Below are 16,819 nucleotides of genomic sequence, written 5' to 3'. Positions count from 1 at the left end.
ACTCTGAATGAGTATAAAAGAGGAATCCGCCCAGTGAACAGGACTTCAAGCAAGGTATCACACTATCTACTTCACTGGATGTCGGTCTCTAAGCTAATCCCTGGGTAGTAGGTGGCTGGGACACAAAAACAGGAACTATTTATGCTCCAGTGTATGCTCACCAGGTGGCACTCACTGCAAGAACCCTTTCTCTCACCACCCCAGTGCTGGCCCAATGAACCCATGAACACAGTGGCCGTGGTAGCATGGCAAGTGGCTGCCACAACATCTATCTCAATTTGCCTGCCATGCCTCTAGGAGCACCACCTCTATCCAGGTACTCAGGGGAATGCCTTATTATGGGATCTCATGGAAGTACCTCTAAACAAAGAACTCATTTCACAGAAAAAGTATGGCTATGGGGTCACATACCCATTACCCAGGAGCACCTGGCACCACAGATTACAAAACAGTGGGGTGCCTACTGGAGATCGAGCTATAGTGTTGAGGCTGGGGTGCTTCTTGTGGGATGAGATGCATGTTCTTAATCAAAAATAAGCACTGAATGGCGCTGCTTTTCTAACAGCCAGAAAAAAGTGTCCAAGTTATTCCATTAGTTCTTGCCTGGTAAATGGTCTTCTGCCTCACCTCTTGCTTCCTTTCCATCCCTTCTCCACATTGTGGCCAGTGATTTTCTCAGAGTGCAAATCTGACCACATCACTCTCCACTCTCCCAAGCCCTCCAGTGGTGGGGCAGATATGAGTGGTGACCGACCCACCCACCCAGTAACCATTCCTTCTTCCCTCCATGCTACTAGAGCTTCCGTTCTGTGCGCTATCTGCCTGTCCTCTCAGAAATAATCTGGCTGGTCTCAGCCAGCTGCAGTAAGCCTATTTCTCCCTTGCTTATGACTGGTTTAAGAAGGAGCACATGACCAGAGAAGTCTCCAGAAGCTTTTGGGAAAGTTTTCCTCACCAGTAAAAGGAGATACACAGGAAGAAACAGTGATCCTGTTCCCACTGGATCTTGTTTACCTCCATGTGGTGCCTAGAACTGGGGCAGCCATTTTGGCATCATGAGGGGAGCCAGCTAAGACACAAAGCCGACACACGGCTGAGTGGAAAGGTATGAAGGCAAATGAGAGTTTAACAGTGCCCAAGTGGATGAATTAGCCAACCCTGGAACTGTTCCTCTGAGTCCTTAAATCTGTTCCCCTCTCCCTAATCATTACCACTTATGTCAGCCTATCAGCACCTCTGGTCTTAACTGCTGCAGCCCCTAACTGGACTACCGGCTCTATCCTGGCCTCCCCATGGGCTATTCTCTAACTAGCAGCCTGAGTTATTTTTTTCAAAATGCAAATCTAGTTGATTTGTGGCTTTCCACTTCTCTCATGACAATCTATACAATCTAAAGTCTGGCCCAGCCTTCTTCCACATTTTCATCCCTTACTACTCTGAGTTTGCCCTTCAGTCACTCATAGCCCTTTATTATTTTTTGAATGTGCCCTTCCCTCAGCCACCCTTATTAGACAGATTGCTCCTGATATTTTCAGTGCCTGGAATGTTCCCCATCCCCATTTTCCCAGTGCCCTTTCCTATGATTAGGTCTCAATGAAAAAAAAATTTCTTTCAGGAAGTTATGACCTGGGATCAGAAATGGTGGACTGGAATCATTAACTGGTAGATTCACAAACATGTTCTGTTTCCTTGAGGGAATTAGGAAACATACAAACCTATGTACTACCCAAGACGAGGCCCACAGCCCTGCAGTCCGCCATGGTCCTCACTTGCCACACTGATCTACTCCTATTGTCTATTTAAGACACCCTGGGCCCCCTGCTCTAGATCCTAATAGGCCACCTCTTAATACAGGCTCCTGTGACTCTCCAACAGTCTTCATGCCCTATATTGCTGTTTCAATTTATATAGTTATTTTTGTTCTAGTTTATGGAGATCTCCCTACTGGATAGCAAATTCCTTGAGTGTAGAGACTAGATCTGTTTTTGGTCTCCAGCAAGTTCCTGGCACCTAGCACATATCATATGCTTGATAAGTATTTATTAAACAAACAAAGTAGCAGATGCAATGATGAATGAATGGATGGATGGGCAGATGAGAGAGGTAAGGTATATCTTTTTTCATTTCCTGTCCATGATCCCATAGGAAAGAAGGCAGATGAATCTGGCAAAAAATTTCTCACCTCTTAACCCACTAGAAACCTGTTTTCTACCCCATGACTCAAAAGGCCTGACCTTAGGTCTGCCTTCCTCCCTGCTGACACACCAGCCTCCACAAAGAACTCACGTTGAACTCCTCTCTGAAGAGCTTATTGTCATCAGCCATTCTCCGGTTTATCTCCTCTTCCAGCTTGTCCACGGGCAGGGGCGGGTACTTCCTGTTGGTGCTTGGGGACCTGGCCAGAAGTGGTACGCTCTGGGGTTCTGCAGTGCACAAGGGGGAAGGTTGGTCAGGTGCCCCAGGGACACAGCCCTTCTCTGGAGACTAAATTAGGGGTTCTATCTCATGGACCAGGCATCCAAACACTAGGGCTGCTCTCTCTCTTTTTTCCTTTCCTTTTAGAATTGGGAAGTGCCTGTTTTCTTGATTTTCTTCTCCATGAAGGTTCCCGTCATTAAGGGGTGTCTTACCCACATCCTCAGCACGGCCATTGGATAAGCGGAAAGAATTAGAATGGCTCCCAGCTTGCTTGTATTTCTTAAACCTAATGAGAAAATGTTCACAGCAAAACACTAAGCACAGAGTCAAGAGAGACCAACCACTGGCTCTGCAGTTTCCACTTATCAATTCAGCCTTTTAAAATATCCTTTACCGAGAAAACAGGCTCTTTTTTGTTTGGTTTTATTCATTTTTTAAACAACTTTATTGTGGTATAATTTTTGAACAGTAAACTACACATACCTCAGACGCACAATCTGATGAATTACGACAGATGTGCACATCCGTGAAACCACCACCAGAGTCAAGAAACCCAACATGTCCATCACCCCCCAGGAGGCGCGAACCTCCAACTCCCCATTTACCCCTTCTCACCTGCTTTCCACCCTCCGGTAACCATACGTTTGCTCTCTATGTCTGTGAGTCTGTTTCTGTTTTGTAAATAAGTTCATTTGTGTCCTTTTTTTTTTTTAGATTCTACAGATGAGTCATATCATATGACATCTTCCTTTCTCTTTAAAACAGGCTCTTTTAGAGACAGGTTCTGCACACGCTGAGGCAGCTCCATCCCATGGTGACTGAGCACCTCAGCATGCTCCTGCTCACCCTTCACACACCAGAATCCAACCCAGGTAGCCCCAAGTATGTCCTGGCTTGAATGGCTCCTCTGTGCAGCTCGTTCCAGGATTTACTGGAGATCACAGCCACACCAGGTGGAGACAGGATGTGTGGGTAGAATACAGTGGGGGGAGATAAGAGTATCAAACAAAATTCAAATGTACCAAACAAAATCCTGCTGTTTCCCCAGTGCAACCAGGGAGAAGCCCAGAGCTTCACACTGGGTGGGTGCAACTCTCGTGCAAGAAGGTGAGACACATGACAAACTGTAGTGGTTTACAAGGTTCCCCTCTCTTTATCCCTGCAGAAGAACAGAGGGAGCACAGAGCAGCTGAAGCCACAGATAAGGGCAGATTAAACTCAATTAGTCAGGGTGGTGACTTCAGCAGAAAGAGAGCAAATGCACCTCCCTCTACCCTCCCTTGGGTTCCCCCCTCCCTGGCTTTTGCTCCCTGTTTGGGGAGTAATATCCAGAGGGCACTAAAAGAAAGTCAAGAAGGGGAACCCTGTAATTCACATGGTTCAGATCAGCATGACAGGGTCAGGGATCCTAGAGAAGTATGGGGACAAAGCCCCAACTAGAAACAAAGTAGGCCTTCACTGAGCACATAATTTCCACTGGGGCATTTTCAGGGGTTGCTTCAATAGGGCTAGATCTGAAGATCTTCAAACACCTCTCAGTAGTAACAGGCGGTGGCTTCTTTGCTCACCTCTAAACTGCTGCCCTGGGCTTTAGGTCGAAGTACAGCTGGAGGACTGGACTTGGGACAGATGGAAGCAAAGGGGAGGAGAACTATCATGAGTCATTCCCCTCTATCCTTCTCAGTGTCCTTATCCTACTGTCTTCTGGACTGTGTGGGCTTACTGAGACCCTGGGGTATTGAAACACAGTCCAAGGGAATGTAGAAGCATTAGTATGCTCACCTTAACATGTACAGAACTATGATAATAAACACGATCACTAGCAGAGAGGACAGGGCCACCATCACTGCAATAATTGGCGTCTCATCTGAAATCAAGAAAACAAAAGATGTCATTATCATTGTATGTAATGGAGGGCTCAATCAGCTGCTCAGGGAAACACCAGATAAGGAAGAAGGGCTCCTCCAGTGCTTCTGCAGATGACAGGGCATGAGGAGAGGGACAGAGAAAAGAGAACACCTCCCACTGTCAGCCCAAGGCTAAGGGGTTAAGAGGGAGGTATGGTAGGGTGAGGCCCCAGGGTGACATGCCCACCTCATCTCTGACTTATGCATTTATTTACTGTCTCCCTGCATTAGAATAAAAGCTCTCTCAAAGTAGAGACTGTTTCATTCACTGCTATAGAGCCTAAAACAAAAATAGTGCTTAACATGTAAGAAATACTCAAAGATTTGAAAGCATGAACACATCCAGGCCTGATGGCCAGCTGGGTGTGCAAGGCCAGCAGTGTACTTTCTCCCAGGCTCAAAGGGCTCCATCTAGAGGAATATGGGAGAGGAAGGAAAAAAGACAGTTTTCCTAACATAAATCCAAACGGTTTCCTGGCACAGAGACACTATTAGATCCTTAAGCACTACGTACCCAGAAACGCTGGGCACTGTCTTCTGCCTCCTTCTACTGCTGCCGTTTCCACTCCACAGGGCCTGGCTTCCTCGCCACCTCACACTTAGCCTCAAGGCAGCTGACCAGGAGCGGCCGCTGTCTCCTCCTCCGCCACTCTCATGCCCCCACCACGAATTACATAATCAGTCAGAGTTTGTACCTATTTTTACCATTTTTCATCCCTTTGAGCAGAACCACTTTCCATTCTCTTTAGCAGGTCTCCCCATGTAAAGGTCAACCCTGTTACATATGCTCTGGATTACATCTATTATCGTCACCTCAAAGACTTGTCTTCCTGACTTCATTTACTGTCCTCCAGCCACCAACAGCCAGCCCCACGTCTCTCTCCACAGTGACTTCTCACAAGACTTGCCTTATAGAACAACTGCTTTCTCTAACCCCTTACCTCTGGGGACACGATCTATTTTGCTCTGACGTCTACCCAGAGTGCTCCATTTAAACTGCTGGTCAATGACACCAACAAATGGGATATTGTCAAAGCCAATGGAAACATTCCCACTGTCATCCGATTCAACCTCTTGGCAGCATTCATCCAGAAAAATATTTATGGACCAGCAACTGTAGGCCAGGCACTGTTCTAGACGCTGGGAGTAGAGACGTGATCAAGCAGGCAAGTGACAGGGAGCCTATACTCTGGGGGAAGTGAGGGAAAACTGCTCATAAACAAGAAAACCATTTCAGACAGGGACAAGTGATGTAAAGAAAAGAAGTGTAAGGGGATAGAGAGTGATGATTTTTAGGGAGGGGGCAGTGGTTGGCTACTTTAGACTAGTTTGGGAAGGTCTGAAGTGGTTATACTGAGCAGAGGTCTAAATAATGTGAAGAAGTGCACCATACAAAGATCTGTGCAAAGAGCTTTCTAGGCACAGGGAACAGCAAGTGTGAGCGTCCTTTGGTGATTGGTGGGTTCAAGAAATAGCACAAAGACCAGTTTGGGTACAAGACGTGGCTGGAGAGGTGGGCAGGAGCCAGGAGACCTAGGGCTTTGTAGGCCATGGTAATGAGTATGGATTTAATTCTGAATGTGATGAGAAACACTATGTGATTGGAGGTCTTTAAACAGGGGAGAGATAACTGGATTTACATTCTTTTAAAAGATCAGCTAGTTAAACTGACTCATAAGCAGCAGTCATGAGGTAGGAGGTAATCAGCAGAATGTGGGGTCATGGAAGCTAAGCACAGAGTTTTTCAAAGAGGGAGTAATCAACTCAATCAAATGCTACCAACAGATTAGGAAGGATGAAGACAGAGAAGTGAAACTGGCTTTGACAAGAGGGCAGCTACTGGCTACCTTTTCTGGAGTGGTTTCAGTTAAGCAGTTGGTGAGAAAACCAATGGAGTAAAATAAAGATGAAAAGAGGAGACAGGGAGATACCGGTTCCTTATTTGAAGTGAGGACTTTTATTACCATCAAGAGATGCAGAGAAAAGCATCAGTTGGAGGGAGATGTGGGGTGGAAAGTTTGTTTGTTTTATTTAAAGAGATGGGAGATATTATACTATGCTTCTTTGTTGACGGCAATTCTCACATTAAAATGAACATTCAAATTGGCTGACTACTCCCTCCTCTTTGAAGAACTTTCCTCTTTCCACAACAAAGCACTCTTCTGGTTTTCCTTCTATTTCCTGGCTGCTCCGTATGATTTTCCCTCACTAGCCGTTTCTCTTCTAAAAGCAGATCTCTAAATGCCCGACTTCGTCAGGGCTCTGTCTCGGCACTCTTCTCTATACTCGATCTAGTTGATCAGATCAGGCTGCAAGCTCCAACGATATGCTAGCAATTTCCACATTTGCATTGTTTGGTCAGACCTCTCTCTGAACTTTCTCTTCTGAGCCTATAATATCATCTCCACTTTAAATTTCACAGGCAATGCAAACTTCCTGGGTCTAAAAAAGTTTCTCTCACCACTCAACAGCTAGCATTGTCATCTACCCACCCTGTCACTCAAGTAAGAAATGTGGAAATGCCCTTAATTTCTTCCTTATGCTTATCTCCTACATCCAACCCAGCTGCAAGTAGTATGTTTTAGGGCTAAAACTAACACCTCAAATTTGTCTGCCCGTTTTTCCATTCTGTTGCCATCACTCTAGTCTAAATCTGTATCCTGTCTCATCTGAATCACACTAAGCCTCTGTCCCCTGCCAGTCCATTTTCCACAAAGCAGGCAGAGTGATCTCCAAGAAAGCAAATCAGATCATGTTCCCCTCTTACAACCGTTCGATGGTTTCCAGCCTTTAGAATGAAATCTAATATCCTTACCCTGGCCAGTAACAACCTCCGCATTTAGCCCCTGCTTTCTCTCTCTCCTCCCACTCTTCCCTTGTTCACTAAACTTCAGCCACTGGCATCCTTCCGTGCTGAATTCACTCTTTCCTTGGGTCTCTGAACATGTTATTCCTGCTGCTGTTATATAGCCTCCCTCCATCCTTTGCCTGGCTAATTCCTGGTCACCCAGTGTTCACTCATTTCAAGTGTACTCTTCCCAGAGAGGTCTTTTCTGACTTAAAACTGAGTTATGACCCTAAGTCTCAGCTTCCTTATCTCTAAAATTAGTTACTCTAAAGATTAAATGAGATCATCCACGTAAAGTTCCTGGCACAGTAACTTGCACATATTACGTACGCAGTCAGTTGTCAGTTATTATTCTCTTTATTAGGTTCACAGAACACTCTATTATTTCCCTTGATAATACCTCTCACACTCGGTAATTATATATTTTTGAGTATAGTTGATTAATGAGTGTCCCTCCTTTACACCATAAATTCCACAAAGGCAAGGATTACATACCTGCTTTGTTTCTCACCATACACCCAACACCTAGCACAGAATTTCACACATAGTGAGCACTAAACAAACACTGGACTACACTGAGTGAATGAATAAAAGGATCAATGATTTCTTGCTAAATATGTCTTTATTAAATGCCAATCACAGAGGGCTGTATACTAGGTATTAAAAGAAGGTAATTCGAGAAATCTGGCTCAAGATAGGATACTGGGCTGAATCCATAACTGTATTTCTTTCTCTTTCCAAAAGGATGTTGAAATGACAGAAGAACTATAAAAATACTAATGAAATGAAAAGCACATCTGGAAGGCAGCAAAGGATGGCATGAGTAGACCAGAAACTTTGAGGAACAAAGCAGATGGGACTGGAGTGCTGAAGAGATCAATCAGAGCTGAAGGACCTCCAGCTGAAGGCAAGTATTAGTTCTGCCAGCCTGAGCCTTGAAGCACCTCAAGTTCAGAGTCAGCCAGGACTGGGGATGAAAGCAGGTCTTGGGGTAGCAGGATATTTAACCAAAGGCTTGCCAACCCGGGGCCAGTGCACCCACAGGCTGAGCAACAAGCTGTGGTGTCTCATTCAGACTCAGTGGGGAAAACAGCACTCTGTACAGAGTGGAGCTGTGCTGATAGCTTCTGTATTTTAAAAAATACAAGCTGCATACATACTTTATAACTTTTATAACAGAAAACTTTCACATTTACACAGGAGTAAAGAGAACAGTACAGTAAATCCCCGTGTACTTATCATTCCACTCTAACAGCAACACTGTATGCCAGTTTTTCTTTTATCTATACCAGAGTTTCTCAACCTCACACTAAGGACATAGCAGGGAACTGTCGTGTGCCCTGTAGGATGTTTAACAATGTCCCTGGCTTCTAGCTACTAGATGCCAGTAGCAAACCCCCAACTGAGGACCAAAATCACCTCCAGACATTGTCAAATGTTTTCTGGGGACAAAATCACCCTGAGTTGAGAGCCGCTGATTGGTCTACACTGCAATTTGTGCAAGAAGACACTGCATCAATTTTTTTTAAATGAGAAGCAATCTCACACCTATTAGGACAGCTACTAAAAATCCTCAGAAAATGAGAAGTATTGGCCAGGATGTGGAGAAATTGGAACCCCTGTGCACTGTGGGTGGAAATGTAAAATGGTGTAGCTGCTGTGGAAAACAGTACAGCAGTCCCACAAAAATTTAAATATAGAATCACCATATGATCCAGCAATTCCACTTCTGGGTATATGCCCAAAAGAGTACCCATGTTCATAGCAGCATTAGTCACAATAGCTAAAATGTAGAAGCAACCAAATGTCCACTGACAGATGAAGAGGTAAGGAAATGTGGTATATGTATACAATGAAATATTTTTAGTCTTAAAAAGGAAGGAAACATATGCTACGACGTGGATGAACCTTGAAGACACTATGCTAAGTGAATAAGCCAGTCAAAAAAAAGACAAATACTGTATGATTCCATTTATATGAGGTACCAAGAGTAGTGAAATTCAGAAAGTTTAAGGTGTACAGTATAATGATCTGACTTACATACATCACAGTAAGTTTAGAGAGCATCCATGTTCTGACATAGATATGAAATTAAATAAATAGAAACAAACTGTTTCCTTGTGATGAGAACTCACACAACTTAGGATTTACTCTCTTAACCTTCACATTTAACATACAGCAGTGTTAATCATACTTGCCATGCTGTACACTACAGTCCTAGAACTTATTTATCCTCTCGCCACCCCCTGCCTCTGGTAACCACAAATCTGATCTCTTTTTCTATGAATTTGTTTGTTTGTTGGAAAAACAACATTTTAAGTTCCCCAAGCTTTCATGTCAAAACAGTACTCTATCATAAAAGTCTGATTTTACCTCCTGACATCTGAATTACACTCACATTTTGGATGCGGTTAAAGACAATGCAGATAGTAAAGATGTCCCTACATCTGCGTGAAGGAAGGAGTCACAGATCTATTAAGCAAACATGAGGGAATTTACAGCTCCCTGCGTCAAATCTCAGGCTTTGAGTCAGGCTCAGGATGAAGTCACCCTCTGAAGGCTCCTCCTAAAGTGGACAGACTCATCATCTCATCATGCTTAGCCTTGTCATCTCAGGGCCCTCTGGAGTGGTGGCGACATATGATGCGGGCAAGGCAGGAACAGTGACCGTGACCCATTCCCTGCTGCCCCCACTCCCAGGCCCCACTCACCAATCATCCTTTCTAACAGAAGTTCACTTCCTAGACTCAGGCCAGGGGGTAGCATTTTAAAAGTACTAATATGGTGTTCTGGTACAACAGTTGTCCATTTGCTTATATCCCTTTTCCAAGAAAACAAAGGGTTACATCATTCTAAGGGCTCACATGTAGACAAGTGAGTCACCCAAGGATGCAGACGTATCTCGATCAACTGCAAAAATAATCAATGAAGTAAAAGTCATACTCCGCTAGCCTCAATTCCTAAAGCTATTTTTGGTCTTGTCTCTACACTTTTTGGTAGACGTATTTATCAACTCTCAGAGGCAGAGCTGTAATGTTTTAAGCACTTCCTTGTAAGCTGTTAAGTGGTCTAAAAACAGCAAAAGTCATCAATTTCCTCAAGAACCCCAAACCTCTGGGCTGAACCCAATCACCGTTGTCTTGGGCCAAATTACCATTTTTTTATGCCCATCCATCTTCCCTAGGGCCTCAGGAGTTATCTTTCTAAAACAAAAATCTGACCATGCCACTTCCTTCTTAACATCGGCAGGTGACTCCCGAGCTCAATGACTGCCACTGAGGCTGCCCCTGACCACTTCCCACCTCAAGCACATCAACTGGGCACAGCTCCTCAAACTCATGACTTGCTCTTTCATGTTTCCTTTACTTCGACCCTATGCAGTGCATCTTCATTTCCCTTACTACATTGACTTAAACTGCCCCAAACTCGCCTTCACGCCTCCTTCCAATTCCCCAGGTATAATGAGTCTTTTAAGCTCTCCTCAAGGCACTTTGTATGGTATTTCCAATAGAACATAGCTGTGTGGACTTTGATTCTTGGTGTTCACATGTTTCTTCCCCGAGACAGGGAACCTTTCTGTTTTTTCTTTCTGGACTCCTTAGCACCGAATAGGTGCTGAATGAATATATTATTAAAGGTACTTAGGGAAAGCCATCATAAGTGGAGTTTATATAATAACGTCATTTACTATGATAATCCCCAAATAGCTCTTCAACGAGAATGTCAACCCCTTTCTAGACTCCAACTCTAGCAAAGTATTGAAGGAGAAAGCCAGGGACAGCAGGTGATCTGAGAGCTGAGAAACTTTTAAGGTGCAGTACAATGTTTATCCTGCCTGGTTCTACAACCCCATAGCTTTTGAGGACTCCTTCACAAATATTAAGAGGGTTCTACTCTACCTGCACCCCAGTGTTCACAGCAACACTATTTACAATAGCCAAGACATGGAAACAGCCTAAATGTCCAACAACAGATGACTGGATAAAGAAGATGTGGTATATTTATACAATGGAATACTACTCAGCCATAAAAATGACAACATAACCATTTGCAGCAACATGGATGTCCCTGGAGAATGTCATTCTAAGTGAAGTAAGCCAGAAAGAGAAAGAAAAATACCATATGAGATTGCTCATATGTGGAACAACAACAACAGCAACAACAACAACGAAAACATAAATACAAAACAGAAACAGACTCATAGACATAGAATACAAACTTGTGGTTGCCAAGGGGGTGGGGGTGGGAAGGGACAGACTGGGATTTCAAAATTTGTAGATACTGACAGGTGTATGTAGAATAGATAAACAAGATTATACTGTATAGCACAGGGAAATATATACAAGATCCTGTGGTAGTTCACAGCAAAAAAAAAATGTGACAATGAATATATGTATGTTCATGTATAAAAAATTGTGCTCTAAACTGGAATTTGACACAACATTGTAAAATGACTATAACTCAATAAAAAATGTTAAAAAAAGAGTGTACTACTCTAGAATTTTTAATAAACCCAGTTATAGAAATGATTACATCTAAAATAAAGTGGGATCAGAACAGCTTTATCCTATGTTCTTGCTATGTAACAAATGCCAGTTATAAGGTCTTCATGTGAAAAATGTAATTTGGAAAACTGTTATAATGAAAAGTAGGATGAGACACATTTACGCAGAATTTTGTTTAAAAGGTACAAGGGCAGAGGGTGAGCTGATGTCTACAACCGTGGTAGTTAAGCTACAAGATAACCCTGCCCTGGGAGGCCTACAGTGCCCTTTCCCACACATTCCAGCTGAATGACTGAGATCACTGACCACCTCAGTCTCCTACCTAATCAACAATGACAGTCAGAGTAGTCGTGGGAGGTGCTTAGCAATTGCTTCATGCCCACCTAGCACTAGGCCAAGCACTAGTTCAGTGCTACTTCATTCCTCACAACAACCCTATGAAGGAAATTTGCTCCCATTCTACTTTGCAGATGGCATAGAGAGGCACAGGGAATTAAATATCTACCCTGCCCTGCTGGTCACTGGTAGAGCCAACACACAAACTCAGATGGTCTCGCACCAGAGCCCAGTTTTAACCACTGAATATACTACCTCCCCAAATATTCCACTATGCCCCTCACTTCCCCGGCCTTAATACAGGTATCAAAATCATTCAACAGCGTTTTCTTTGATGGGGAACTCTACTCATGAATGGGAGCATGCATCACTATTTTGCTCAAACTTCATTGGAACAACAGTAGACGTTACAGATTCTCCTTCAGGACCGAAGAGTCTACCTGTCCAGATGCTGGGAGGGTTAATGGCTAACAGCTCTCAGTCAAGTTCTTCCCTAGGAACTGCCCTTGGCCTGAGAGAGTAACCAAGCCCAGGGGAAAGGTTCCCCTCACCCCAGTCCACCTCCAGAGCTTCCTGTGGGATTAGCTGATGTCATTGCTGCTTTTGCTCTGACTATATGGCATCTTTTACATCCCTCCATCCAGTTCTACTGCCTTCATCTTCATTGCCTCAAAGGTGCTGCATGAGAATCTTTGTCTCAGAGTCTGTTTCCCCTAGAACAAAACTAATAGAACTGAGATGTAAAACTAGTGAAGACTAAACAACTGGAGAGTATGCTCATGACTACTGACTTCATGGTGAAGAGTACTTGGTAGATAATGCCAGAACCAGATTTAATACATTACTATATGTTACAGAAATCACCCAAATTAACACCAGTAAAATTTTAAACGAAAACTTGATTACAAAAGGACAAATATTGTATGATTCCATTTAAATTCTATCCCATATAGAACAGAAAAATTTAGAGACATGAAGTAGAACACTGGTTATCAGGGGCTGGAGGAAGGAGACATGAGGAGTTACTGCTTAATGGTTTACAGAGTTTTAGCCAGGGACGATTAAAAAATTCTGGAAATAGATGGTGCTGATGTGGTTGCACAATATGTGAATGTACTTAATGGCCCTGAACTGTGTGGTTAAAATGGTAAATTTTATATTATTTATATTTTTCAAAATTAGGAAAAGACTGGCTCTACTAAAATAATTTGGAATGCATTTCGAATTTATAGCCCTTCATTCATCTGGATAAGACATCATTTGCTTAGAAAACATATTATAATGCAAATGTTTCAAAACAATAGCCTCACTTCTCAAAAGGCACTTGGCTTTAAAATTAGAATATGAACTAAAAATTTACAGCGATACTCCTAAATATATGCTCTGGTAAAATCATCATCACACATGAGGCTTTAGAGACTGCTCAGAATATGGATGCCTCTTCATTTTCCTGTTTGATCAAAGGCATTTATACAAAATTATTTTGTAAACTTAAAAAGATTTATTATATTAGTATGTCACAATTAATAATAATCTAAATAATAGTAAGTAATTTATTTCTTTTTAATCATAATATTGAAGCTACTCAAATCCATATTAGTTACCTAGGTAAAACAGGGAAAATATATAAGTATATATATAAATCTATTAAATTCTACATTTGATAGTCAGAATCTGGTAAGTGAACGTGATCAGCAAGGATGCTACATTAATCAAATCTAGTTCCTGAGTTTAAGAAAGTGAGAGCTGGAACATCCAGGGAAACCTGTACACAGCGTAACACCTCACTGTTCCTCACCAAATACAGTGGCAGATGGACAACATATAAAGGGTTAGCGTACCTACTTCTCTTTTTTATTTTTAATTTTTTAAAATTAAAGAGCAGTTGCTGTACAGAGTATCTCCTTTTCTGATTCAAATGTTCCCTATTTAATGGGACTTTATAAACCTTCAAGTGTACCATTACTTATGCAGGAAAAATTGTGCATGGTTAAGTACTGGAATAAGAAAAAGAATCTCAAAAAGTCTGACTTGATAAAATAGGAAATCAAAATGAGAAAAATTGCTTCACAGATTAACATTTTCCAAGCTCAAATGCAATGACCAGTTCTTAGACAGTTAGATGATCTACCTATCTTACAGTCTTTGTTGGTAGCCTTACCGTTATCCTAAGCAAAATGTGCTGCTTCTACACGTGAGTACCTGTCTGCTCTATTCTCCTGTGACCAGGGATTCAGCGGTCCTGCCTATCAGACCACCGACGCAGCATCTCCAGCCACAGGGACTTTACGCTAGAGGGCCGAAAATCCGTATAAAGTGACAAAAGGTTGACATTTTATAGACTGAGAAAAAACAACACAAAGCTAGGATGTTTAATGGTAACTATGGCCTAGAAATTAGAAATTAACGATGGCATAGAAATTATGGCCTAGTATCACCAAAGAGTAATATTAACAAGGTAGCGTGATAAAGTAAGATGCAACTGTTTATGATACATCATAGCTTTCAGAATTTGTAATCTACATTTAAAAACATAATGAATACTTGTTTCTGTTATTCTTCTCCATGATGTTAATATGTAAACAACTTAAGGAAAAGTAAACACACAACAGCCAAAGATGCACAAGGTTACCACAGACTGTGAGCAGAGGAAACACAACAGATACTGTCACTGTGAAAAGGACAACAGGCATAAGGTGAATGGCTCACCTCTTCTGTCCTTCGAGTCAGAATTACCTGTGTAATAAGTAAAAAATAGAAACATTCACTCAGATTAAAGAAAAACATTATTATTCAATCAAAGGCAAGACAAAATAAGCTCTAGGAATATGGATATTTTCCCCTTTATATGTGTTGGAGCTAGAATGAAGTACCCTCCAACAACTAGGAAACAAGCCTGCCTAGATTCACTAACTTTTACCAGTGGTTGGTCCTTCTCCGAGTCTAAAAACAATGCAGCATCAATATTCACAAAAAGTACAGGAACACAAAGAGAAGTATAAACACAGTGATACTTGTGGTCTTCATATTTTTTAGTCCATTAAAATGCAACAGGGCAAAATTAAGTTAAAAATACAAAAGACCAAAACGATAATAGATAATACACTCTAACTGGTATAGAGCAAACTCTATATATACTACAGAGAGAAACTTTACAAAGGATTATAGAATATCCATAAACCCTTATAAATTCCTTGTAGCAAAAACAATACAGACAATATTCTTTTATCATGATGCAATAAAACTAGAAATCAACAAGGTAAGAAAACAGTTGAAAATTACAGTCAAAACCAAACTGCAAAATACCTTAAAAAAGAACAAACCACACTTGTGGCAGAATCTACCAACTCTCCCCCAATATCTTTCTCCTCTTCTTCTTGCCTTTGGTATAGAACCACCCTCACACTTTTTTTAAGCCGTGCACAAAGCTGTCCAGTTAGAGGCTACACTTCTGAGATTCTAGGTGTAGTCATATGAAGAATTCCAGTCAATGGCATGTGAGCAAAAGTGATGAGAGTAACTTTCAGGTAACATTCTTTGGGAAAGAAATCATACCTATTTTCTCTGTTCCTCCTTCCCAGGGACTAGAACCAGAACCCAATGATGAGAGCCATCTCTGACCAGGCAGATGAGGGCAACCATCAGGATGGCAAAACAAAACAAAACAAACAAAACAAACCAAAAAAGCAGAAACCCAACTTGGTCTCTAATGCAGCAAAGCTCCCTGTCTACCCCTGGAATGTGAAAGTTGGGGAGAAAGACACTTTTGTGTCTTCAGTGATTTAAGTGGTCAACGAATCTTGGTATGTCTTTGTCAGAGCAGCTTAGACCAACCCTAACAAATACAACTACCTATAGGAACATTTATGGGATATGGCTAAAGCTGTGCTTATAAAAAAAACCGTAACATTGAATACATATTAATTAAGAATGAAAATAAATGAAGTTTTCAGTTGAGGAAGACAGAAAAAGTACAAAATAAGTCTGAGAAAACAAGAAGAAAGAATAAAAGAAATTAAGGAAATAAAAACTGAAAAATGACAGAACTCATAAATATACAATAGCAGGTTCTTTGGAAGAAAAAAGTAACAAATCATGAAATAGATATTTGGTTAGTCAACCTAAATAGGAAAAAAACCCTTAAATATATAAAACCAGAAATATTCATAGCTATGTAAGAAATTAACCCTAAGGGATGACTTTTCCTCAATTCCATTTAGGTAAGTTTGAAAACCTGAACAAAAAGCAATTTTCTAGGCAAACTTCAATTCTTCCTATGAAGCAAAACAAAATACTGACAAAATTTATTGACAACAGCATACATACAAAGGAAACACACATACCAATCACATTTAGAAATAACTTATGAATATCAATGGAAAAATTCAAAATAAAATAATATCAAACAAATTGCAACAGTTCTTTCAGGAAAAATACAGGACTGAGGGAAGGTGTGGCTCAGTGGTAGAGTACATGGCTGGCATGCAGGAGGTCCTGGGTTCAATCCCTAGTACCTCCATTATGAAATAAATAAATCTAATTACCCTCCCCAAAGAAAACAAAACAAAACAAAACAAAACAAAATACAGGACCAAGTTGAGCTGTTTTTGCAAGAATGTAAATAGTTCAAAATTAGGAAATCTATTAATATGATTCACCATAGGAAATGATAAAAAAAAAAAAAAATCACATAGATCTTGCTCATTGATGATGAGCAAGAGGCAACTGGCATTAACTCTTGACATAAATGCTCTTTAAAATAGGAATAAATGGATAAGTCCTGAATACGATAAATATGTTTATCT

General features: G+C 41.5%; 1 protein-coding gene across 2 annotated transcripts in view; it reads right to left on the bottom strand.

The window, feature by feature from the left end:
- Positions 1-16,819, bottom strand: part of PTPRA (protein tyrosine phosphatase receptor type A) — a 115,869-nt gene that overhangs the window by 36,274 nt on the left and 62,776 nt on the right. The window contains exons 5-8 of one of the 2 annotated variants that reach the window (XM_031434092.2): positions 14,724-14,750; positions 4,201-4,285; positions 2,631-2,704; positions 2,287-2,423 (exon numbers count right to left, since the gene is read on the bottom strand). In XM_031434092.2, coding sequence (XP_031289952.1) covers positions 2,287-2,423; positions 2,631-2,704; positions 4,201-4,285; positions 14,724-14,750 — 323 coding nt within the window. The remainder of the gene's footprint in view (positions 1-2,286; positions 2,424-2,630; positions 2,705-4,200; positions 4,286-14,723; positions 14,751-16,819) is intronic. The other variant, XM_031434094.2, reaches the window with a different exon arrangement.

Source organism: Camelus dromedarius, chromosome 18 (assembly GCF_036321535.1).
Source record: "Camelus dromedarius isolate mCamDro1 chromosome 18, mCamDro1.pat, whole genome shotgun sequence".
Classification (NCBI taxonomy): Eukaryota; Metazoa; Chordata; class Mammalia; order Artiodactyla; family Camelidae; genus Camelus; species Camelus dromedarius.
This window is presented reverse-complemented; position numbering and strand designations above follow the sequence as displayed.